Raw genomic sequence first — 27,393 nt, 5'->3', positions numbered from 1 at the left:
TGTTACATGAAGATACTTTTCTTCCGCGTTACACAATTCACTTTCCTCGCGTTGAAACCGACTCCTCACCTTTCTCCATTGCACACATAGACCAAACCAACGAACTTGTAAATATTTCGTGCAAGTTTCTCGTGGCCGCAAACGGCAATGGCAACGGCAATTTCATCCGTGACTGCGAGAACGGAACGCGATGAATTACAATGGCGTCAGAGAGTCCCATCGTCGCGTGCGTCGTAGAGAGAGTACACCTCAGCGTCTGGACTAGATGATTCACAGAGACGTGCGCGTCTAGAGTGTCTAGACGGAGTATATTTCCGGAAAAAGCAATAAAGACAGCCGCAGGAGGCCTCGCCAACCGAGAGACATTTGCGTCAACCTGGGGAACGTCCCTATGACGTCATCAGCGTCTCAAAGCGCCAAGTCTCGAGTCTCGCTGTTTACGTCCATGACGTAAGACGATCGAGCGACAGTGTCTGGCTTCTAAACCGGCGACCCGGTGAACGGCCAGGTAAATCGCGTCTCGTCGATGACCTGGATTTCGTGCCACAATCCCACAGTGAATATCCTTCTCGTCATTATCGTTCACACCCTTTCTTGCCTTGTACTATTAGTTGTGTTCTAGAAAGAAGCAGGACATTGCCCTCGTGGCAAAAGAAGACGAAGAGGCACGAGATGCTGCTGAAACTTTTGATACGAGTTTCGAATAGAGTCACTTTTCGTTGGTATTGAATTTATCTGAATTTTTCTCCTCTCTTGAGAAATGTTTCGTACACTTTGGAAATTAGCAACGTTGGACAATTTTCCGCATTGTAATTTTCGTTGATCGATATAGTAATTTCTCACTTTTCATATAGGTTTCGGTCTTGGACTTTTCGAAACGTTCTGGCCTTTCTACGATCACCTTTTCTAAATTGGTCTTTGATTTACGAATCGACGATTTACTCCCTTTCCTTCTAATCGCGAGTACTAATTCTTATTCCTAAGCGCGAATAGTAATTGACATTGTATTCTGTGTCATCCATCTGCGGTTTTACCCTAATCAACGTTCGACTGCCACTGCAGTCACTTGGCGACCAGCGCTAGATTTCTCTGTGACTTTATTAAAATTGTCAATGATTACTACCAATTAACGATAATATTTGCATCGAATGAAAAATTGTATTTACCAAATTCTCGTCGTTGCATCGTAAAATGTCCATCGAATCAACTTCGATTCGTTCTACGTATGTATTAAGTCGTCCGAAAAGTGTCTTTCTTTTACAGACACGCCTTTTACAACAACGCATCTTTATACAAACATGAAACCTAATCTGTCGAACTTTGTGATCTGTATTTTGATAGGATAAAATGGATCATACGTAATCCGATAGAATAATATAAAACAGAAAATGTATCCATTATTTCCTTATAAAACGAAAGAAACTTTTCAGACGACCTAATATATAACTTTTACATGGAATATTCATGTCACTAAATCGACGCTAAATCTACTAAAACCATGAAAATTTCAGATCAATTGCTAAAAGGATACAGAATTTCTTTAATAAAATTGTAACCATATTTTCCATATATAGAGATAGAAAGCTAATTATTTATGTTTCTCTATTTCCATTATTATATATATTTAAATAAATGTTAAGAGTTGGTGTTAATTGCAAGATATATCAGAACATATCTACCTTACTAAAACATAATAGAAAATTCGATTAACAATCAAATACAGGTATCAAAACGTTAGAAACATCCAATATTAACCAGATACACCTAAACAACGCAGACTTGATAAAAGAAGACAAAAATCGTTACGTGTCGCGCTGATCCTTCGTAGCGCGAGATATTTTTTATCTAGGATTACATCTGTAAACTTTGTTGTAAGCGCGTGTAAGCAGAAGTAACAACCGACGAAAAACCCTGTAATTCCTATAATTCTCTCGGTCAACGTTCACTGTGCGATTGTTCCTCGTCGTTTTTAACATCGTTCTGTTGTTCGTCCGACAGAATCGAAAGCAATTAGAGGTGGCGGCTCCCAACAACGTCAAATCCTCTACGATTCTCTACCGATGATTTTTCCCAGCTGACAAAACGCATTCCAATTGGAAGGTACCGATTCCGCTGCTTGCGCAACCTATGTAACTCTGCCCAATTTGTTCGCGAATATCGATCGGCGCGTTTTAACGTCGAGAATCGATCAATCGGCAATCCGCGCCGATTGGTAGCTTCAAGGCCACTTAGCAAAAGTCATGCACGTGGATAAGCCACTACGAGATTACAAGACACGAATGTTCGCGTTCATCGAGGTTACGAATAAGAGGATTCTGCCTTATTTATAATTCCTCGAATTCTTGCTCGCGGACTCAGCCAGCCTTTCATCCTCTTCCTTCTTTTTATCCACTCATTTGACAAGGTTTCTTTCCTCTTTACTGCTATTTCTCTATTTCTTTCTTCTTCACCACATAGCTTATTGTGTTTTTCTGTTGCGTTTCTTGCGTTTTTGGTTGCTGATGATTTTGACGAATTGAATTTATATATGTGTGTCTGTGTGTTATGGTGTTTTGTGCAGGGCTGAATGTATGACGAATTTCGAACGATTAGTAGCGATATAACAATAGTGACATTGAGTTGGACGTAATACGGCAGCTTGAGAATTACAGTGGCGTAAGTCAGCCACTGCTACCTTTTATCGAACAATGTTCTGTGTTTATCCTTATAAGAAAATAGATTTTTCTTGTACTTTGAATATTATCATTGAATATTGTTCCTGAGAAACGTGGGTTCGTAACTACAGGAACACCGTGTACCCACTGTCTTACGACGAATAATGAGTTGGCCGGTAACTTGGGCGATAGAGTCGCGAACCCGATGTAAGGACCGTGCTTACTAAGAAAGTGTGTTTCTAATTATTTAAGTTTCAGACGATCACTTGCAACTTGAATCGCTGTTGCATCGGTTGAACTAATTGGCTTTGTTGCTATCGCTTATCCAGTTCGAAGAACTATAAAAGTTCGTGGGAACGTGACTGGTGTTCCTTTAGAAGAGAAAGTTGGAAACCTTCTAAATTATTAACATCGGTTTCTTCGACAAGCCATTATTCAAAATAAAACATTAACCTGCGATTAAATTATTTAACTCAGAGAAACCAAAACAGCTAGAATCGGTAGGTTGGCTGAGAAATTCAACTCTTATTTTCTTGTTAACCTAAAATAGTAAAACTGTGCGGTCGATCATTAAGAAACCACAGCGAAGCACGTGGGAAACTTTTCCGATTTTTCAAAAACAACTACGACGTGGTTAAAATTGTATTCGGAGAAACGACGTTTCACATGCGGCAAACTAGTGGCACCGGAGCTTGAGAGATGCGCCAAAGAATTCGCGGGACGGCAGACGCACGCAAGGAAATCATTTTGTGCATTTTTTCCTTTCGACCTCTCTTTCCTGCTGATTCCTTTTTTTTTTTTCATTTCCTCGTTCGATGCACCGCTTGCTGGCCCGTCCCGTTTGCTTTTGGCAGCCGAACTCGCGTCGATGCACCACCGCACTTGGACGCCGCCCAAATGTAATAAATTTCAAATCAGGTCATTGCTTCCCTTTGCACTTAGCGCGATGCATCGAACCCGAAGGCTTGTCGCGTGAACAGCGAACCGACCATCTCGCCGTTTGCATTAGGTCCAATGTACGTTTGCACTCCAAATGATACAAAGCTGTTCGGATTTTGCTATTGCGACGATATGCGCGATTTGGTAGATTCGTATTTCTAACGTTTACTGCTGTTATTGTTGATATTTATTAACAGGCATTGGCCCTTGATACGATATACCATATAATGTAACACGATGTAACAGATAGAACAGAGTTACAGAGTCTCGAAGATGAAATTGCAAGCGAAACAAAGTAAACTGGAATACGTCGTTAAATATAGAGATACGTCTCGTTATAAACAAATTAGACGCTATATGTCTCGAACACCGAGCGTCTAAAGTTATAGAAAAGAAATCAAATCGAGCCGATGATGTGTTAGCACGTGTACACATCCTGATATCGTAAGCGAATCAACCCGGAAAACCCACAACATTACGCAAAGGCCGCGAGCATGCGTGAAAATTTACAAACTGCAGAAGCCGAGGACATTCAACGAAATTATGTAAAAACCTTAACACCAGAACTATCGGTCAAAGATACCGAAGAAACGCAATGGTATAGTTCTAGGTTTAATAACAGTACGATTGCATACGCGTACAATCTCATCATTAGAAATATAAAATTCTGATTATCTATCAGAAATACAGAGTTCCTATTATTACGATATATCTCAAATATAAATTACAATTTTTCGAATTGGACAACGTCACAATTACAATATCGCAATTTGCAAGTGAACTTTAGCCACTACAACAACACCATCCATCAAACCTTCCGTTTGTGTTCATCTGCGTCTGTTTGATATAGTTGAGACTCGTTGTATGTAGATACTGTCTGTACATTGGATGCATATTATTGTATATCCTGGGCTAAAAGAGAAAGAGAGAGAGAGAGAGAGAAAGGAGAGAGGGTTTATCGGCCGCTTCCACAGGCAAAATTATCGTCCAAGGCACGATTGGCGGAACTGACGTGAGAAATGAAACGACATGGCTGGATTCGCGCGTCGCGATTGGCCACTACGTCGGTGAATTGATTTGTTACGGCGAGTCGTGTAAATGATCTGCGAAGAACCAGCACGTGTCGACCCTCGTGAGAACAGGTTCCACATGAAAATTCGAACGATGTCGAGAATCTCGTGATAGCTGCAAACTGATAACCTTTCGATCAGATTCTGTTATACATACTGTTACATACACTATCAATCTTTGGGAAGAACTCTGCAGAATTTTAGATTCTCGAGAATTCTTTGACTTTGGTCAAAATTCAGCAATTTCCAATCATCGACATTTGCCAAAGAAATTATCAATTTTCTTGGATTCGAAATTTGAAAAATCTCGTTTATCAAAGAATTGTTTCGAGACTTGTGCACGTACGTAACAGCAGGTAATTTGACGTAACAGTGATTTCATTAGGTCTGTATGAGCTTGCTAATCGTGATTATGCATAGAGTATGATACGTTCCACTTTGATGATGCATATTCGTTATACAACAGTCTTTGTTAGTTATTCTCTTTCACCTACACGTATGACGATACACGTATTTGTGAGAATGCGATTTTCATGTGAACGTACATACGTACGTATGTACATATATTTTCGGATAGTATGAATTTCGAATGTGGCGAATGTACCAATGGTAAGACTCAATGCTTGAGATTGGCGGTGAAAGGAGATAAGATTTCGAGTTGCGAAAAGAGAAAAAAAAAAAAGACATTTTAAGTTTGTTTTAAAAATGATCAGACGGTTCTTCGGCGATTATACACAACATACACGAGGAGTAGGATATATCTTGTTTGAAGAAAAATATCAAAATATACTCTCGTACATTTAACACGAAGAATGAGTCTTTTGATGTCACAAAAATCGATCGCAACATTATCCACGACGTTCGCGAAAAGAATTCAACGTCACTAAATTCTAAAATAAAGCTTCCTAAATACACGGCTTTGAAAGATCTTCAAAAAATGTTCTATTTCTGTACGAAAGATTAATAAAGAGGAGCGAAAGTAGGATTTCTGGGCGACAATTCACGCACGATTTTTCCCACGAGGCGTCGTCGCGTCGTTTCGTTTCCACGTCCGCGTGAGATAAAAATTTGTCCGCCTGCTCGTCGAGCTGACTCACAGCTTTATTTATGAACGATTTAAAAAAGCGGTCGCGCTTCTGTAATAACAAAAACATTGACACACCGTCTCCAAGATAATTCCTGACTTGTGTGCGACAAGAATAGTGAGCTCACGTGCGAATGAAAGCCAAGAAACCGAAAAGCGACGCCCGGTTAAACAAGTGATTTCCGCGAACCGGAACGCGTCAGGTGGGAGGTACTCGAAAACAACGGGGGATTTCGTCGATCTGTGCTTTCCCAATTCTCGTCACGTGCAAATTAACGCGCTCGTGACTCGTGACGCCCTCGTCGACCAGTCGTTTCGCTAATCGATGAGTAACTCAACTTAACACGTTCCGTGCCACATGGCCATCCCCGATGATCGATCATAGATGGCACAAGTTACAGAAAATAACCCTCTTTTCTTACGTATCGTTCGAGTAAAGAAAGTTCAATGTGTTGGACATTCTTTCTTTTTCGATGAAATATTTTTATGTCATTTTTGGACGAGTTTAACGTTTAATTGAGACTGTTGAATCATAGGTAACTATCGTGTAATGGTTAGAGTTAACGTGTTTCAGAGTATATGCATTTATTTTGTTCTTATTTTATAGTCTGTACCTTTTTTTTTTAATTGATGACTGATCAATGAACGAGAAACCAGTCAAGACTCGTCAAGGGATGAAAAATCAGTCCTATAGTCTGTACCTACAATAAGAGCTGTTGATAAACTTACTGTATATAGTAGAGAATCTAAATTAATATCAAGTAACACAAATTTCACCTAAATTGTATTTATTCAGTCAGATTTTATTTTCTAAATATTCGTATTAAGCAAGAGAAAGACATAGGAATCTTCGTCTACTTGTTTCCAGCCGATGAACTACAATTGCAAAATACAATTACTTTCCAAACTGTCAGCAAATGTTTCTTAACTTAAAGATTGAATGTACGCTTCAAGAACTCTCGAGGGTTCAAATTTCATCCTGAAAAATCCAAGGTCCAGAACCAAATCATCTGGACATCTGATCAGATCATGTTCGAAATAGAATTTCGAAAATTTAACAATTCCTCCGTCATCGGCCTGATCTCGAGACTGTAAGAAGACGGATACAAGTAAATGCACTGTACTCTGCAATAAATGCGATATCTACGACATCCTTGAAAACAAAGAATTTTCCGCTAAACGCGACGATCGTTGGAAGATACTCCGTGGAAAATCTGTGTGGGGAAATCTTATCGTTAAACGTATCAGAGCAACGAACGCAAGAAACTCATAGAATCCTAAGAAACAAGACTAGAGAAAAAGAAGGAAGAAGCATCGGGTGCTGCAAGGTGCGTCCACGCGGAACAACACACAAACGTAGAAAGTTAGAACGAGGAAAATTGCGATCTGTGTATAGAACAAAACGAGAACAGATGCGCGAGCTAGAGTCTAGCTGGTGTCTAGAGCGTAGAGGAACGCAATGCGAGAATCGGTGTGAAAAAAACGCGTTCGCGAGACGACGCCACATAGTCGCGACGACGAGGAAGGTTTTCTCGAAGGTGAGACGAGACCGCCGTGTACGTGACTCCCTCCTATTCTGACGTCTTTCTCGGGTTCTTGCTACACGTAGTTTCCTTCTAAGAGAGCACGCTCGCTATTATTATTCCTAAGAACATCGCGATCGCGACGTGAACGAGAAAAAAGATCTCGCGGAAGAAAAAAGAAAGAGAGAGAGAGAGAGAGAGAGGAAAACTTGGTGCGCCTCCGCACCTCGTTGCAACTCGTAGAATCATGATCGACGGTGTTGCGAGCTGACACGCGGCTACCGTGAAACGAGAAAAATCTGAGCCGCGTCTCTCGAGAGAGGAATCGTAAACAGCCTCGCTGCCAGCCATCTGGGCGAAAGCGCGCCGATGGAGTTTGGGGAAAGCGTGGGATAGCCGTCTCGAAGGGATTTCAGATCGAGATGCTTGACAATTTTCCTGTAAAACGATGTACAAACGATGAGACAACTACACAGACTCGTGAAACTGTTCGACCGCTTTTACACAGACACGTTACGAATGTACGTGTATGCACACGCGACAGGTTACGGTATAAATGGTTACAAATACAATGTACATTGGCACGTGTACATATTTTCTATAGCTCTAAGCGCTCTTTTTATCAGATTTTTATTCTCTATACTTAATTTCCATAGTATCAAATTTGTATCGCGCATATGACACGAACTAAACGATAGTAAGCGATACGAACGTCGATATACGTATTTATTTCTAATTGATCGGTGTTTAAATGTCGTGATAAACACACTGGTTTTTATATCAAACGTTAAACATATTAAATTGTAGCGTTTTATGCGAAACATTTTGAAATTTCATTGGTACAATTATTAAAGTACGAAGATTAAGAATCGTTTGTATCATTTGGTGTTTTGCGTATGGACGGCTGTTTTAAAGGTAAACGGTAAAACAAATATTTGTATGAAAAGAAATTACGGGGAAAGAGATCGATCGATCGATGGATCGATGAATCGCGAAATGAAGTTTCGTCTGGGCAGAACCACGAACCGTTTCATGGTTCAGGTTCAGACGAGAGGAAAGGCAGGTAGGAGAAAAACAATCGCAGTTTGCCGCAACCAGAGACTCCCGCTATAGCGCTAGACATAATATTTACTTCTGCCCACCTGCCCCCTCGGGCAGCCACCGCCAACGTGGCGGCCATCTTGGGTTGGGAAGGTCAGCTGGAATTTGGAAGGTCTAAAGTGTACGCACGTTCCTACATTCGTAGAATCATCGTTAATTATGTCGCGAATTCGGATCGTTCGACTCGTGCATTATTATTCGGAAATTACAGGAAACAGAAGAAACGACGAGAACGACGAATTTCTGAACCGAAATCAAACTTCGTATCGCTACAAAGTCTTCGAAAATTTATGCGATTCGAGAGATCGATCGTTCGTAAACATCGATTCCTCGTCCCTCGACCTCTGAATTTTCCCGCCAAAACTGTAAACGCTCGATTCAACCGATGACCATGAAATGAAATAACCTACGTTACGTGAATTCCTTTATCTCCGCAAATATCCCTACGGAATAGTCGGAATAGTACGGAATTCTTAAAATCCGAGAATTTCAAGTTAAAAGCGTCGCGACGTTAGCGTATCGAAAAGAAACGCAAAGAACAAACAGCGACCGCGTTGCCAGAAAAATCCACTCATTACTTGCCACGACACACCTTTCTCCTTCTTCCCTTTTCTTTTTTCTTCTGTTTGTTTTTTAATATTTTTTATCGCCAATATCGTTACGCGCCGGATAATTGGAAGCCATTTCAAGTCTTCTGCTCTCTTTCGCTTCTCTCTTTCTCTTTCTATCTTTCGATCCCTTGTTCGCTATATACCTTTCTTCTTTTTTCTTGTATTCTCTCGTATTGCTTCGGCTCAATGTACACACCCATAGATATGGCTGTCTCGTTTGGTCGGACGTATATATACGGCTATATACATACGCGTAACGTGAAATTAAATCGGGTCAATTAAGAACGCGTATTAATTTTGCTCATTAATCATCGGTGCGTGGGTACATCGATTATTTATTCGTAAATCAAATTTAATTACTGGCTGCGCGACCCCGGCTGGATTTACTCGAGCGAATAAATCAATGATTGTCCGAGGCGGGTAAGCAGCTAGAAGAGGAAGCCACGTGGAGGAACGGGTTTTGGGAAATGAACGTGACCTCGGGATGTTCGCTCTTGTTTACGCGAAATCCGCCGAGAATTAATTATACATGTACATCGTGATTATAGGAGGAATTTTGGTTATTGTTTCCTATTGTTTTAAGACCGGCATGAAATATGAGAAAATTGGCAATTTCGCGAAGTTTTCATACGAATCGATCCTTTCGGTTTCACCATACCATCGGAAATGCTTAACGTTATAAAATTCACGTCGTTCCATTTTTTTAAATTCAAAAACATCGAAAGGAACGTTATTTCTTTACTTGGATAATAGTATGCGCCGGTCATAAAGAATCAGAGTACCCGATAAATAATCTGGTTATAACATAAATAGAGAGAACAATGTATAGCGCATACAGTTAGATACAGTGGAATCCTTCGTCCTAGGCGAAATTTTACACCGAGATTTCGGAAAGAAATTTTTTTTTTTTTGCTGAAAACAGAACATAATATCGAACATATGGTTCAACGAATTATCGTACAACAGAGAAAAAATATTTCTAAGTATCGCGGAATTTATGTACTTCGTAAAAGTCAGAAACGAACGATAAAATAGAATTTCGGCATGAATCGGTCAAGTTCGAGTGTCTTAGAAAAAGTTAATACAATGTACAACTAATAAAATTGTAGAAACGATACAGAAAATCCAATCGCTGTCAACAATAGCAATTAATCCAGCTCCTTCCCTCCAGAAAAGTAAAATAAATTCCAAGCCAGACCGTGAAAAGCATTTTTCCACGCGAGCAAGTCCACACCCATAAATTTGTTCCCAGTACGATGTAAAAATCGTGGTTAAAGGAGGAAAGATTCGACGATTCCCGATTTCTTCCGGTCGGAACGTCGGAACAGCTTGACGTTCGACGAAAATCCGACCTTTCACTTCCACGTGTCGAGCATCTCCTCTCGCGCCAGAAAACAGAAGGGAGCCGGCGTATTCGGGTCACGTGCCAGACGAACACTTGGAAAATTCCATTTCCAGCGTACCGCTAGCTATCGGAGTTGGCTAACACAAGTATACGATAGGAACGAGCCCAACGATCTCTTAAACTGCCTTAAAGCTTCCACGGACCTCGCAGATCCGTGGAACGAACCGCAAGCAGACGAATAAAGTCGTCGAATACAGAGATGCATTTCAGAACCAGCGTCGAACGATATCGATTACGAGTCGTACCGATATCACGTTTGCTTTTTCTCACACGGATGGGATCATCCAGAGAACACGTACCTCCGGAAAATACTTAGGAAAACCTGAATCTCGCAAAGATTCTGCCGCAGGTGTTCAGTTTTTAAACTCGTTGTCAATCTTCTTGCCAGAGGATTCGTCGATCTGCCCATTCAATGGCCAGATCCTTTCAGAAAACTCTTATTGCTTTTCACATGCTACGGAGCACCGTGAGCCCGAGTAACAAAAGCAGAGCGTCGGGTTCCTTGTTGGATACCAAAGCTCTAAGCACCGCAACTCTAGAGCCGTGCCAGTACCTCAGACATCAAGAGTATCGACACTCAAGGCCGCCATCGAGCCTAAACTCCGATGACACATATGTAGTTCCGGTTATCGACGATGCAATATTCTTGGAAATGGATCGACATCTCACGAGACGTCGATCTTGACACGTGCATTTCCCCTATAATGATCATAAAGTATGGAGTATAGAAGAGTCGACGCTGACAGATATGAGTCGACTCTTCGCCACGTGAAAGGAAAATTAAACGTTTTCGACTCAATCGATGATTTGACTTTCTTTCTCAGGTTTTTCAGTGCATCTTAGTCGTCGTCGTCCGTTTAGATCGAGGCTGACATTCGTACTAATTGCTGTTTTATGCTATCGTTCATGAGTACTTTGTCGTTAGCGCTGTCTAAAGGAGAGTAATGTCTCTTTTGATTGGACTGGTTACATTTCAAGACGAATTTGTTTGTTGAACAGTAACGGTTAATATATGACAGTTGGAACAATATGTACCTCGTATCGAATATTATTATCGAAAGAAGTTCAAGTCACAGGATTGCGTTAAGAATCACGAAACACTAAATCTTATTTTTCTTCCATTTGGAATTTACGTTTCGTAATTTTGATGTCGCTTGGTGTCTAAGATATATAGTTGGAAAAGGAATGGTTTCTTAAGTTCGAAGATAACAAAATACCGCTTTTTTATTTGATAAACGCGTTCGACCGTTCGTCGCAAATTCTCGTTACAATTAGCTAATCGACGTCGCGAATTGGTCGATTTTCTATTTCGTTTATGATAATATAGGTGGTTCACTGATTATAACACTGAAGTAACAGGTTATAACGTATACTTTATTCCAACAACATTGTAGATATCACTATTTACGCGTGGTGCTTGTAGACGTATTCTCAGAGGCGTGTAAATATTAAGTTACAACTGATGACTGATCAATGAATGAGAAACCAGTCAAGTCATTGACTCGTCAACGGATGAAACCCAGTCAAGAGATGTTGACTGATCTAGGGATGATAAACCAGTGAAGTTCCGTGACGATGTTGTCGCAGAGGAAAACTGGCGGTTGGTCGTCCCACCACCGGTCGCTTGTGGGTGGAAATGATCGTTGAACATGGGAGAAACCCAACTTTCTCATTTTCTACCTGATAGAACAATAACCATAAGGAACATCTCGTCTTGAAGATGTTTTATACAATTAAGAGCCTTGACAGTAAAATAAAAATGCTTACTTTTTATGACAGTTCCTTAGTCTTGACCGAGGGGTGGATTCTGGTTTATGTAAAGAGTCACCGGACGTAACAATATATTTGACATAAAGCACGACCAATGGAGGCTACCGTCTTATAAAAATATCTAAAAGAACGTTAATAAAAAAAGATATCCCACCTAAATATCTCCAAGTCAAAAAAGAATTGCCTAAACCTGTTAAAATCGGAAGAAATCTTGCCCGATTCGGTTCACGTCCTCGAAAATACAATTTGACAATTATCTCGGAAGCGGCGAAGAAAATCAGAAGGGGTGGCTAGGTAAATTGGCCCTCGACGAAAACAATTCGCTTTCTTTCTTTGCCAAGTTTCCACGCGAATTGGCGGTAGCCCGTAGTCGTGTGCACGATCTTTGCAACGCGGTTCGTTTCTTTGCAAGAACGTGGGGGGAGGGAGGGTAGGAATGGCGTAAATACAAGCTAAAGGGATGGAAGGTGGTTTACGTGGAGGGAGGAATCTCGTAGCGAGAAACCAGTCCAGGTACGACGATGTTGCAACTTGAGCAGGCCGAGACGAGACGAGAGGGTAGAAGGGTGACGCCAGTCCGTGATCTAATTTGCAATGCAATCTAGAATAACAATGGTCGCGAAACGGGAGGGCGGACCTGGGTTGCTTCGACGAGCCGACAGAACCCGCAACTGGCAACTTTCTCGAACGACCTTCGTTCCACGGGGTTTCGGGGCTAATCCACCATGGCGAGATTTCACGGGTTAGCCGGGAAAATGCCTGGGATACGATGGTTCAGTGAAACTATCCAGGGATAGCATCGATTTGAGAAGCTTCGTTACTCGACCATTCCAGTCTTTTCAATTCAGTCTACGATTCAGATTGGATGGTTTTGTGTTCCAACAATTAACGAAGTTTCGTACAAGTATACGTATCTTGTTCGTGAGTTCTTCCTGATTTTCATAAATGAAAATAAAAACAATTTATTAGACCCAGAGATGGGTCGCAAAACTTTAAAAAATAAGTGAAATGTCGATCAAAGTCCGAGAGGGCTACGTGTAATAAAGAAAACAAGCGATATCTTGATATTACGATGTGCAATATTTCGAAAGTTTCGAAGGGAGTGAAAAGATACGCGCAGATTTAGCTGGGAATTTCGATAAACAGGAAATCTTAGTAATTTGCAAGTGAATTTTAACGTGAATATAATTCATTTTTTTTCCTTCCTCGACCATCTTCCTTTACGATCTTCCGCCGACTGGCTTATCAACGTACCTGTAATTTTCCAAGCATTTCCTAAACCATTCAACCAACATGAAATTTCGTCCGGCTCTCCAAACTTCCATATAAATTGCCACGTGCGTGAAGATTTAAGCGCGTCACGTGTCACGGCGCGGCGCGATGCGGCGTTTCGGTTAAATCGATCGAGGTCTCCACCGGTGGCCATTTGCCTGGTCCCGAGCTTCAACCGAAAATTTATCGACTAATTTCTATTTACGTGTACGAGTTCGCGGTCGTAAGCATACCGAGGCGAATGGTAGATCGATAACGTCTAGCGTCGGCGATGCAACGACAACGACAACCGTCCTCGGAGGCAAACAATACGTCCCGTGTCCCGGAAGTCCGACGTCAGGGACATAAGCACGTCGTAGCGCGAGACAAATCGAATCAGGGACGTTCCCTCTCTATCCGTTCCACTTCCTCTTTCTCTCTCTCTCTCTCTTTCTCACGAGCTTTCTCTTTTCCTTCCGTGTTTCCGACGTTGATGTTATCAGCTCTTGTCGCGTCTGCTGCAAATAAATCTTTTGTGCAAGCGACGACGAAGGACCGCTTCTCTCCTTCGCTTCGGGGAAAAAAGGTTGCGGTATGACCTGGAGGAAACAGAAAGGAGGGGAGTTTCGTCGGTACCAGTTGAACAGATGGAACAAAGCGAAGGAAGAGAAACGGACGAGGATTTAAGAAAAGAAAGGGAAAAGGGCGTATAGCGTTTAGGTATTGATTATCGATGAGAAGACTTCAAGGTTGAAACTCAAGACTGCATGGGTTAATTGGCTTACTGCAAATTGTGCGTTGAATGGTCTTTGCAAACGTTGCCATGCAGTTTTTCAAAAGATTTCTTGTACTGCTCAACTTTGAATAATATCGGGGTTAGCGATATCGATTTTCTCTTACGGTAGAAAAATTGTGTGGTATTTATGAATCGATAAAATTTTAAACGGAATAATTCACCGTTGGTCGCAAATCTCACCCCGCGTGTTAAAAATTCTGGAAATAAGAGATGTCAGAAGATCGACGATTCTTTGATCGAAACGAAGTACCTCGAGCAAACGTAGTGCAAAGTACGACTTTTCAAGTTTAAAATCAGTCAACAAGTTGCAAAGGGTAAAGTCTCGACTATCCCTTAGCATCATCACAGAACCAAACGTCGCAGCGAACTATTGTATTTTCTCCTTCCTATTTCCAAATAAATAACACGATATAAACAAATAAACAGGTAAACTCGAAATATAATATTTATCGGTGTTCTAGTAAGCCAATGATATATAATTTATCCACGAGAATAACATTTCTCGATCGAACGTACGTGCTCGGATCACCAAAACATCGAGGACTAGCGCGATGGAAATCGTTCCTGAAATTCGTTACACAATTCTGGACATATGAGAGTCGATTTAGAAAGCCTGGATGCTCCAGGACAACCGTGCAGTCTACTGCGAATAAATCGTTCGCGGAAGCGACGCGACGCGACGCGACACGACCGGTGAACAGAGAGAAGAAGAACCTCTGCCAAGGGGAAACCTTGAGGAAAGGAAAGTCTCGTCTGGAGGAGAACAAAGGTGAAAAAGAACAAAGCAGCGGTAGAGAAAAAGTCTGAACAGGGAAAGCGAGAGAGGTGGGGGAGGGTAGAGGAAGGGAAGAAAGAAAGAGGCGGAGAAAGAGAAGGTACGGAATGTGGGCGCGAGAACTGTGGTCTGGTTTTCCAGACGGCTACCGAGAGGAAAACATGTGGGTTAGATAGGCGCAGCTGCGCTACCATCCCGACCGAGATTAGATATCAGCAGCTTTTTTCCAGACAGCCTTCGACGTTCCACGAATCGCGTAATAATCTCGCCGAAGGTCGACAACGCTCGCGAAATACCTTCGTCAAATGGGAAATTGTATTTGTCGATGGAAGAAAATTGTCGTATTGGGTGTAAAATTAGTCACGTGTCGACCCATTGGCGCGTTAATTGCCACGATGGTGAACGGCGAAGCTTATCGAAATAGATTTACGACGATCGAAATAAGGAAAATTCGAGGAACTGAAATATTTTCACCGATACGAAACGCTTAAAAATTGCGCAAATATAATTTTATATTTGTGTAATATTTGGGGAAGATTGAACGATGCGGTGTAGTATATTTTTCGATCTATCGCGACTCCCATGGAAAAACGTATGAAGTTCGAATAGCAGCGAACGTGTTAAGAATGAAACAACGAATGAGCGTATAAAACGCAGGTTGAGTAAAAATGCAGCGTTATTAAAAAAATTTACATCGAGCATAGGTTACTGTCCTATCAAAGTATGAGAAATGTATTGAGATTACGGATACATTAGAGAAACCCATTATACAAATTGAAAACCCATTATACAATCGCCGTTGTTGATTAATAGTTAGATTTATGACCTCATTACTCACTTATCTCACTTAATCTCACTTATCACTTACCATTTGTATTTCTATCGGCCGTTAATTTTCTTTAATTTCTATCTAAATGAAAGAGACAGAAAGAGGAGAATAAAGAAATTTCGATATTCAAAAAACTTAGAATCCTAACGACGAATTAATTCGCCCCTCTCGGTTAACAGGTTAATAGATTGCAGATTACCGTTATTCTCACAATTATCAAGCTGCAAGCTACGTTGAATATATGGTTAATATTTACTAGAGCGAGTAATAACTTCTTACGTTTATCTTATGCATCGTAAGATCGACTTATTCTATAAAAATATTCTGCGCATTATTGATTGATTTATGAAGTGTACATTCCGCGAATTTAAAATGCAGAACATGTTCTACAGTGTTAAGATTGCCGAAGCATGTTAATTAATCAAGAAAATAGAATTATATAAAGTTGTTCAAAGCGCATAATTCACTCGTGGCGAAGCTGAAGCTTGCTTCGAGATATCGTAAATCATCGATGTCAGTGACGTTTCAAAGAGCATCGATTATATTAGGAGTAATAGTTGTTAGATCATCGCTGGATATTTATACACCTGATCGTATCGATAATGGAATATCGTAAATTCATAATGCAGTAGCGGCGAACTCTAAGTCAAACGATAACAAGATGATAGAAGATACGATTCTCTCTGATGATAAACATTTCATCCACTGAAACGTTGATTTTTGACCTGATTCGCGAACATTATCGTCATCCTTCCAACTGTGTCTTATATTTAGTCGAACGCATTTAGACAAAAAATGAGATGAAATTGTAATAGAATCGAGTAATCATTCAACATAATAATTGCATAGACATGAAAACTTGCAGTCAGCTTGTTATTTAATTAAAGTAAGTTTCTTGAATTGAGAATTTCATGATGTAAAAGAACATCTTCAGTCTTGATCGTATACATATATACATATGTTAAATATCACTCGAATTTTTAATTACGTTAATATCGTATGTATTTAGAATTGGACGATATTTAAGTTTTTGATTAAAACTAATAATAAAACATAGTTATAGCTATAGATTAATAAAAAAGTGAGTATACCCTAGATATACATATGTTGTTCTAACTTTTATCGGCGTAAACTCAAAATAACTCAAGTTTCAATCTAAATCATCGCGTCGCGTCTATGTAACGTGAATATTTTTCTTTCCTACAAGGACTCTCTCTCTTATTTGAAGTGAATTTTTAGATATCTTAATATTATAATCGCAAATCGAACGACATTTTAGCTTTACATTGAAAATAAAATTATTTCAAGATTTACAAAGAGTCTCTCTAAATGTCTCGATATTATATACAAAAAAAAAAAAAAAAAAAAAAGAGAAAGGACTCACCGGTTTGCCAGGGTGAGTGCGATTATCACTGTTCAAAATGAATTCATAGCTATCTTAATATCGTAAAATTACGTGTTTGCATGTGGATAAAAAAAAGGAAAAAAGTGATGGAAAAGAACTCACGCACCGGTGTGCCAGGGTGACGGTGGTGGTCCTGCAGCAGGAGACGTCGTTGATGCGACGCTGGGAGTTCCTCACGATGATGATGGTGATGGCGGTGATGATGTTGCCGATGGTGATGCAAGATCGAGGCGGAGGCTGGCTCGTGCAGTAGCAGTCGACGATGATGAAGATGATGAGATACCGTCGCCAGGACACCCACCAGTGCCCCGACTACCAAGACGAGCACCACTGACACTATGTAGCTACTCGCGTTCACTGTCAACAGAAATTTCTAATTGAAAATTCGAAGCTCTAATTGTCTAATTTTCTATGGAAATAATAATAATTTACGATAATAAATTACGATTATTTATGCAAATTTATATCTTTACGAATATCGTTAGAGAAATGAATCATAAATAGAAATTTTAATATTTTATGTATTTTTTTTTTCTTTTTTTCTATATCACGTGCACTGTGTAAATTCTCCATAGACACATAAAAATTGGCAGTTTAATTGACTCTTGATCTCCAGCTAAAAATGATCCTTTTATACTTGTAACATTTTCTATGATTTCTTAAATATTCTTTAATAAAATATTCTTTAAATTAACATTAGTTAAATATTCTTTAATAAATAGTCTTTTCTCAAATATTAGTATTTTGCCCAACATCTACGGTATTTTCCAGAGAATGATAGTGCAAAAGTCGCTTTTCTTTTCGTTAGTATCGATGTTTAACACATTCATTGTCGTTATCCATTCTGCATACGTATATGTATACTAATACTAATAAATATGAATTATTATTCACTGATTATTAAATTACTAACTTTCGTACGGAATATATCGAATTAACGAAGAATTTTATTACGAAAGATTCTTTCTCAGAACTTGTGATTGTTATCCGCATACGAATCGGTATCAAACAAACGTTTGTTATTAAAACGTATGACGAAATACACGCGGTGTACGTGTACTTGGCTTTCTTAATTATTGAATTTTTATATGTTGCAGATTATCGTAAAATTAGCAGAATTTCTAAAGATTTCGACGGCACAATCGTTAGAGCGAAAACTAAACGACCAATCGCATACTTGCTCAACCGAGAAGCGAATAGTCTACGTCGTAATCTGTATGACAGTGATAAGTGATAAGCGCTTTTTTTCCACGGTAACGTTTCTTCCCAGGCCGTTTCCTGGGGGATCTAGAAGTTGTTTGGTGAAATATCACTCGAGATAAGTGTGGCTCTAGAAAATGATATCGGGATGCATTGGTAGAGTAAACTAGAGCGAACGAGTGACTTCATTTCTATGAAATTTATCGAGAGACGTTCATATTTTTATTACATATATTTATTACGTCTGTAGTCCCTGTTTACTGTAACTTTATCAATTTCTGCTATTTATTCATCAGGCGGAAAATAAACAGTAATATTTTTATACAATTGTAGATGGTAAACGAAACTATTTTATATTTTGTCTACGCTTATGTTTGCCTTCATTTTTACGAAATACAATTTTTTATCGCAATTCTTTGATTTCCTTCAGTTCGAAAGTTCATGAAGAAAAGTAATAACAAGCGATGTTGATCGTGTATCAAGTAGATTCGAAATCTAAATCATAGCGACATTAATGGAGAAAATTCGATCTGTGGTGAATATTAAACGCGTTGAATTGTTTAATAGTAAGTCGAGTGAACAATTGTGATGGTCAGATATACTAAAAATCGTTCTAAGTAGAAAATAAAGAGTTAGTATATTACGTCGTAATCGTTGCTCGCACGATGCTACCGCTTGATAGACTCCTAGACTGTTAGTTTCACTATAATGATACTGGCTATGAACGTACTAGAGTCCATGTTCGTCTATTTATGCAGGTCGGTAGTGGGGTACCGGAAAGTTTGTATTAGATTCCGGTCGATGGTTACACATAACAACGATATTGTTTCGTCCGTAGTTTGTTTACTTTTAAATCTTGTATTGGGCTGACAACTAAGTGATTGTGGATTTTGTCATTAAGTGGTATTGACAGTGCAATTCATAGAAACGGCGTTGATACTCGCAGGCAAAACAACAGCATGAGTTACTCTCGAACCGGATCGTCCTATGACTCATGTGCCGCTACACATGTAAACAAATCTCATTTCTCCAAGAATCATGAAAGATCCTTGCATAGACCGAGTCCTACTTGTCCCTTCAAAATCACACTATTTGCTGTTTAATCGTGAATGATCGCGAATGAAAGGAACATCGTGTAACACGCTCGATAAATACAATGGTAGTCTGACGAAGCTGAAGTATGCGTGAACGAATTCCATTCTGAAGAATTATTCAAACAGACGTACAGCCAAAGCTTTTCAACAGAGCCGTAGCGTGGTCGTTGGCGCGACAACGTGGTAGCAAAAGGTATCGACTAACTTGCCGTTTTCGGTCAATTTCGTACGTGATGCGCGAAAAAGACTCAGAGGCAGCAAATTTCAACCTGGGTAGTTTCCACGTTCCGGGGCCAGGGTCCTTTCCCTATTCACGAAGTGTACGGTGCTGGAAAATTTCTTATAGTCTGGCTCAGCGTCCTGAGCTCAACATCTCAGCTAGCTTTGCTTCCATACACGAAATATCGCGAAATTATACAGAGTGGCTAATACAGAGTTCTACTACAAGTACTTGCAAACATTGGTTATAAAAAATATTTGCATAAACTATTATTTTTCTACCAGGCAGTTTTCTATCAAATTCTATTACACATTTCATTTTCATTGATCGAAACTGTTCTACTCGTACGGAAGTATGTACATTATGTCTACCTACATGTACACATATAATCGTGATATGTCAAAGTATAATTGATGCTGTCGTCTCTCGTCAGCCTTGTAACGACGTTATCCAGGATCAAATTAATAAAATTCGTTCTATTTTCTGCTCTAACCTTTGCAACATCTTTGTCTTGTAATCATGAGAAGGGCAAGGTGCAAGATGGATAAAAAGGGAGCGGCGATACTCAGTAAACGAGTCGCACACGGTCGTAACTCGCCGTGTACCCAAAGAGGTGAGCCAGAAACTATGTGTATATGTATATGTGTTTGTATAGGTGTGTGTGTGTGTGTTTATACGAGGACGTGGCAGTCGCGATTGGTGCGACAGGATGAGACACGACCATAAAACCTTATCAACGTTCATCATCGCCGGTTCAACGGTTTGAACTGCTCGTCACCCAGGCGCTCGTTAAACGCTCTACGAGTCGCGACGGTGCAGCACCCCGTGGCCTCGTGGTCACGTCGAGACGCTCGGCAACGAACGACGAAAAAAAGCAGGCAGAAGAGGGCGAAAAGAGGTCCCTGACCCTGGCTGAAACTTGGCCGAAACGGTCGTGCACCAGTCGCTATGCCCGTGGACGTGGACAAAGGACTCTCGAGTACCGACGCTGAAAACTCGCTGGAGCGGAGATCTCTCCGACAACGAAGTTGCTTCGCCAATTTTTACGCGGCATTCACTATGCTACGAGTCGTATCCAGCAACACGGCTTTAGGATCATGGCGAAAAGTCATACGTTACAGACGAAGGGAATCCTTTTCTCATCTCACGGCACGCATATACTAATTATTTTTTAATTAAAATTCTGCGGCACACCAAACAACATACTATATTTGCTTCGAGTTAGGACATTCGCGCTGTGAATGGGCGGTTATTGTAGCTTTTTATTTGACAATGTAAGAGAAGAGAAGTCAGTAAGTCAATAGTCAGGTACTACGCTTTGTAAAAATTCTTGCGGCGCACCAGCACTGAAAATCGCGGAGTTATAGAAAATTATTTGCCTACGAGTAGTATTTTCTTTTTGTATCCTAGGAGAAGTCCAGTGTTGTTGCGAGCAACGCTCAAGGTAAGGAACGAAAATTAGGTAGAAGATTGTAAGTAAGAAGATTGCTAGATTCGCTTTATTCCTAGAAATCATCTTGGTAGCTAGCGTTTTGAATCACGGTAGCCATTGAGAATCACATACTCAAACACGCAATAACTGAAGAAATAAGGCTAATTAAGAAAACGCAAGAAGGACAAGAAATATTTAGAATATGTCAACCCTCGTAATTTACAATTACGTATCTAAAAGTATAGTCTAAAAATAAGACGTCCAAGCAAAGATACCTCGATCCCTATTACCTTCACCACACCCTCCATTGCTATCATATTCGAACAAAACGAGCCAGCTCGGCAAGTTACGAAGAAAGGTGGTGGTGTTCTGTCGAAGGTTGGTTCGCAGCAGTCCAAGTCGCCAAACGTTCGCCGTGTCAATATTTGACGGAGTGTTTAGGACGTCTGGCGTCACGACGCGACGCCACGCGTGGATAGCCAGACAGGACGAAGGTCCTTCCACCATTAGCCTGTCCCCGAATCTCTACACTGGTATTCCTTTCGGAAAGAAACGGGAAAAGAACAAAGCTGGAACATGGGTGTCGGGACGCTGGCAATTTGCGAGGATCGTTTACTTCCGTCTCTCAAGGAGGAACGCTCGACATTCCGGTCGAGCGCGCGATCAAAGGCGAGAGCAGGCTTTTTTTCCTGGCGGAGCGGAGGCCAGAGATTTCCCTGAAGAGGTTTTGAAAGGCGACCTTCGTGACTCCGCGCGAGCCAACTGTTGTTCGTGTTGGTCGGAGTACTGTGAGTAGCGAGCAGAGATCGTATATGCCGACCACGACTCTGAATTTCAGAAAACGAACAGGAGAGTTAACTTTGTTGCCGCGTACCGACATAGACAGGCTCGTGAAAGTATTCGAATATCTCTAGACACCTTTTACGATTATATTATGTGCGCCATACGAAACGTTTTAAAATTTTGTTACCACTGTTACGACACTCGACTATCGCGATTATGTTACGAAAGTTGGAAAATATATACAGCGGAAAGTATCGCCACGTATTCTTATTTATCAACGAACAGTCTTTTTAGCAGGTTCTTCAATTCCATCTTCAATCCCATAATATTATAATCCCGTGAAATTTTTGTAGTCGTACGAAAGTACATATGTAGCATCTATTAAATACATAATACTAAATATAATATGCTTGTGATTAAGTAGTATGTATAGTAGGTACTACAATAAATACAGCGGTGTGTAGAAAGAAGATTACAAGATACATATCAATACAGATCAATTATCCCCTACGTTAATAAGCATGAATTTTCAGTGGCATTGTTTTTAACATTTATTATGTGCTTCAGATAGTTATTGTCATTTCTAACGAGTATATATTTACAGTAAATATTTTGTAATTTCTATGCACATTTCCAAATTGATTTCCAATTTCATCGATATAATCATGACGATCGTGTCTCGTTGTAGAACCAATGAAATTTCGAAATATTTTAGGTATATAAAACGTACAATAAATAAAACTGTTCCACGTAGGTAAATGGTCATATGCTATCGTGAGCCAATACAGAATCTTGGCATATTATCCTGATCCCCGAAGACAGCTCGTAACGTACCTCTCTATCTTCCTTTTTCTAGCGGCTGATGCAAAAGGGATTGTCAGGTAGCGAGGTCCCTTCGACTCTTTTATAGTCTTTCAGCGTCCTTCTCAAGTCAGAGAATCCTCCAAGAGGCCCGACATGGACACGGCGACAGACTTGGATCACGATCCACTGATCCTCTTCCAACGATTTATGTATTACTCGAGTTTGATATTCGAGACCGAATAGAAATCAGTTGGATGGGAGGAGTCTAGATTTTCGGAATAAAATTTTGAATTACCATAATCCATATACTTAGATATGATGGATTTTCACTTGTAAAACCACGTCTAATCTCTCTTTCTCTCGTGTACTACGAGGAGAATACGAATAGAAAAGAATACAAAGAGAAACTGAGAAGAAAGGACGTACCTTGGAAATTCGCAGGAGTATTCGTAACACACGTACGGAGCATAATTACGTTCACTCAAAAATTGCCAAAAATTTACCTGCACGAATTTTGAACGCCGTGGAAAAATAGAGCTTCGTATGAAAAAAACGTCACTCTATATGTTGAACATTTGTCACGAATTAAACAAAGTAAATCGTGAAAACATAATAACATTGTTCAGACTAAAAATTTGTCAATAAAGTATCGATAATCTACGAGTATCTTCTACGGGCTTTTATCGACGATGCGTGAAACATAGTTATAACAACGAATTTAAAGAACTTAAAAAAAAAAGATATGGATATTCGAGAAGGACGAAACGAATCGCGTCGATGTCATAACCTAATTTTTCATTCGTGCAGCGTAGCATATAGATTGGTACACACATTAACCAACGAACCAGCGAAAAGCTGTCGATCGACGCGACAGAAAAATCCGTCGCAGCGGGCAATCCGTGGGGGCCAATTCCGCGTTCGTTCACCGGTCACTAAAAATTACAGCGTCGCCTCGTAACCGTTCCAATCGATGCCGGCCGTCGCGACCGAAAATCCATTCAAATTGGCCGTCGAAGCCGCGGCTGATATCCGCTCGAATCATGAAACTTGGACGGAACGCCAGGATGAGTCAGGTCTGATTCACCGGCGTGACAAGAGTGTAAAGAGATTAAACTTTGATGAAAGGTAGCGTACAGGAGGAAATAACACAATTTTTCGCTGCATTCGTATTTCGGATGTATAGCTTTGTCAATACTTGTTCGAGGAATATCAATTTTAATCGGAATGCTGAGGTTTTCTGAAGTTTGGTTTAGAAACAGATTTACCAGAGTCATAGATTCAGAGCCAGAGTAATGGATTTATCAGGCTGTAACGCATGATTTTAAACGACTCAGATTTGGCTCGATCATGCGAAAATCAGATAATTGATAGTATAAACGATAGAGAGAATTTTAAAATGACATGTAACCATGTATATCTAAATACAGGGATAAAAAGATTGAAAAGAAAGAGATTTGGGTGATCGAAGAATAGAAATGGATATTTCAAATGGACGTTGCCGATCTAATAACTCGACTGCGATGAAAATTTTCAACTACTAAAGAAATGGAACCTACGTGACACCTAATTTGTTTTGTCCATTAAAATTAATACGGTTACTCCACTTTTCGATATTTTACATATACATTTCTCTATACTATCTATTCGTTCTCTGTACTTTTGCATAAACGCACAAAAATACTAACATAACATACAACTAAACTATAACTAAACTATAACTAAAATAGCATACAATACTAATGACATCTTCTATTTCGTACGACAAAGTAACTAGCCGATGTACTGAACATTTTATTAACATTTCATTAACAGCGCGTGTAATTTCAAATTCGTAATCCATATCGAAATTTCATCCAGAACAGAGGGTAATTAATCTAGGAATTTCAAGAGGGAGTACACGATATTTTCGGCCAATAGACGCGCTTATCTGTGTAATTATATCGCGTTTATCGGAAACGAGACTCGCCGTTCCTTTGCCTAATCCGTTCAGTTCTCCGTTATACATCGTCGCTCCGAATTTCTCGTATTTCGCGTTCCACGGTATCCAATGCTGCATGACACGGGCCTCGTCCACACGACACCGCATAAGAAGAGCAGGTGCATCCGGACGATCGTTCGGATGCATCGTTTCGCAGGCTTCGTGAGCCTTTGGGCGGCGCGGCGTGGCAGTCCGCGTTCAATTCCGATCATACGCGCGCGCGGAGCTTCGGCCTCCGGCGAGCGTGTGCAACGAGTCGACGTCCTCCTGGTTCGTAACTCGTAACGCGCGGCCACACACTCTACACGAGCCGGTTGTATGCGCACCAGTCGTCCGAGTGGGTTCGTGTGCGCGCACTTAGGCCGCCGCGCCGCGACGGTGCGGTGCAGTGGACGCGCTTGCATTGTGGAGTAGCGACCGAGCAAAAGGGGGTGAGAGAGCGGAAAAGAAAGCTGGACGAGGCGGTGGAGGAGGTGGAGGAGGAGGACGGTGCAGCGCATGCAGTGCAGACAAAAAACGATGAGCTGCGGTGGGGGCCAGACGGGGGGCAAAAACACGCGACGGGCCCCAAACCCAGGCCTCTCTTCTGCCGCAACCGACTCCCTTGCTACCTATATATGTACACGTGAATAGCAAGGGAGCAGCGTATGTCTGCGTAGATGCACTTTAAGCACGACGCATGGCCGCCAGCCTCGTGCATGCACCGCGCGATAGAAGCCAATCCGCCAGGGGGTGTCGCATATTGTGGCCCATGTACGCGAACGTGATCTTCGAGGATCGGCAGTTTCGGCTTTTCTTCGGCAATTTCGCAGTGGAATTTGCACGTTGGGGTTGCTTACTGAAAATGTTCCAGTAATCGTAAATGTCTGCTTCCTTCCGCTCGGATTTATACGAAGATAAATCTACGACTCGCGACGTGGGAATCGCTGAAGCCGCTTGTTAGCCAAACTCGGTTAATTACGTGAAACGAAGCGGAGGAAATTGATGAAATTATATTTATCAGATATACATCGGTCGAATTTTAAAAATTTCAAAAAAACAAGAAACGAAGTTACCACTGACATATTAAAGTATAAAAAAAATTCCTGATGAAAAAGACAGGTACGATGTTGGCTTTGCACTATGCTTCGGATCCAATTGAAGTAGACGCTGTTACATACTATATGAGGTTTTACTATTTTTCTTGCAGGATATCAGAGCGAGTTTACTGATCATTCAAGCTGGAAAGTATGTAGATTGGATAGAGAATGTTCAGTGGATGGGTTCGTTTCTTGGCTTGCGATATCGATTACGGTCCAAATTTAATAAAAGTAGATTGCAAGCTAAGTTTAAATTTCATGTATAATTTCGATTCTTCGCGATTGAATTCTTTCTGATAACTACGAAGAAAATGCTATTTTATGAATTGTTAATAGAAAAATCTTTTTTCTTTTGTTCTTTCTTTTTGAGAAACAATTCGAAAGTATCTCTCGTAAGAAACGTTATGATACTTCACCACTGCTGTTTATAAAATTCCAATGACTCCATTTTCAAAAAATATCTAAGAAAACTTATCTACTTCGCAAGATATCAAGAACAACTGTATCCATATCACTCTCAATGGACGCTTTAGTTAGAAAAATCCAATAATTACAAGTAGGTATAATAAGAATCCACCCGCTTGTCTTTTTCATCTCATCTCTACAACAGCTCCAATTCATTTCCCTCGAAAAGGAAATCTCTGTCTCCCAGCCATCTAATCTCCATTATCGTTTTCACGGTTACTATTAACACGGTCGTTTCGTCGACCATCGACCAACATATGGCTTCATCGTATCACGTACCAGCCGCGAACAGCAAGCAATCTATTAGCTTGTCCGAAAAGTTTCTTTCGTTTTATAAGGAAATAATAGACGCACAATGTTTTTTGTTTTATATTAGTTTATCGAATTATGCACGAACATAATAATAGAAATAGAGCGAAATGGATCATACCTAATTCGATAAAATAATATAAAACAGAAATTGTTGATCATCCATTATCACCTTATGAAACGAAAGAAACTTTTCGGACAACCTAATATAATCTCTGGTAGATGAATAAGAATCATTGAAAACATTGGATATTCTTTATTCTTTGAATAAGATCGGAAGATGCGAGAGAATTCTAATAGAAAATAGTTCATTAATTAGCCGTACGTATACGCGTAAAGAAACTCACTGAGAATTCCTATAATTCATTCTGAAATCGTATAATTCAATATTGAAATTCACTTCAGCTTTCACACTACCAAACAACAATTTTCGTTCTAATATTAGCTTTCATATGCATATGCGTGATTCACGAAAGTAAAAAATATTCATACATGTACATATTATGTTACATAACTGTAAAGTGACACGATGAAATAACGAAACTCGAAAATGTTTCGTAAAACACACACGATACATTTGTAAAAATGTTCCAATACTTTCGTCAGCTACTACCTATATCTTGTATATTCTACATGCACGTGTGATTGTATATGTACGTATAATTAATAACAATTCGGAAAACTAGGAAGAATTTCCCCATTTATCTGATATTATATTATATGTACATACTCGTGTATATGTGACATATTCTACTTGGAAAATGGAAAATGAAAATTCCTATATGCGATCCTAAATCAACGACTGTCTTTCATATT

General features: G+C 40.2%; 1 protein-coding gene across 1 annotated transcript in view; it reads right to left on the bottom strand.

Moving 5' to 3' along the window:
- LOC100644813 overlaps window positions 1–27,393 on the bottom strand; it is a 188,432-nt gene that overhangs the window by 102,390 nt on the left and 58,649 nt on the right. Inside the window, exon 3 of the mRNA XM_012313052.2 lies at window positions 17,320–17,570. Within this exon, the coding sequence (XP_012168442.1) occupies window positions 17,320–17,570 (251 nt within the window). The remainder of the gene's footprint in view (window positions 1–17,319; window positions 17,571–27,393) is intronic.

Source organism: Bombus terrestris, chromosome 10 (genome assembly GCF_910591885.1).
Source record: "Bombus terrestris chromosome 10, iyBomTerr1.2, whole genome shotgun sequence".
NCBI classification, from domain to species: domain Eukaryota; kingdom Metazoa; phylum Arthropoda; class Insecta; order Hymenoptera; family Apidae; genus Bombus; species Bombus terrestris.
The sequence above is the reverse complement of the archived record's forward strand: the minus strand, read 5'-3'. Positions and strand labels throughout refer to the sequence as shown.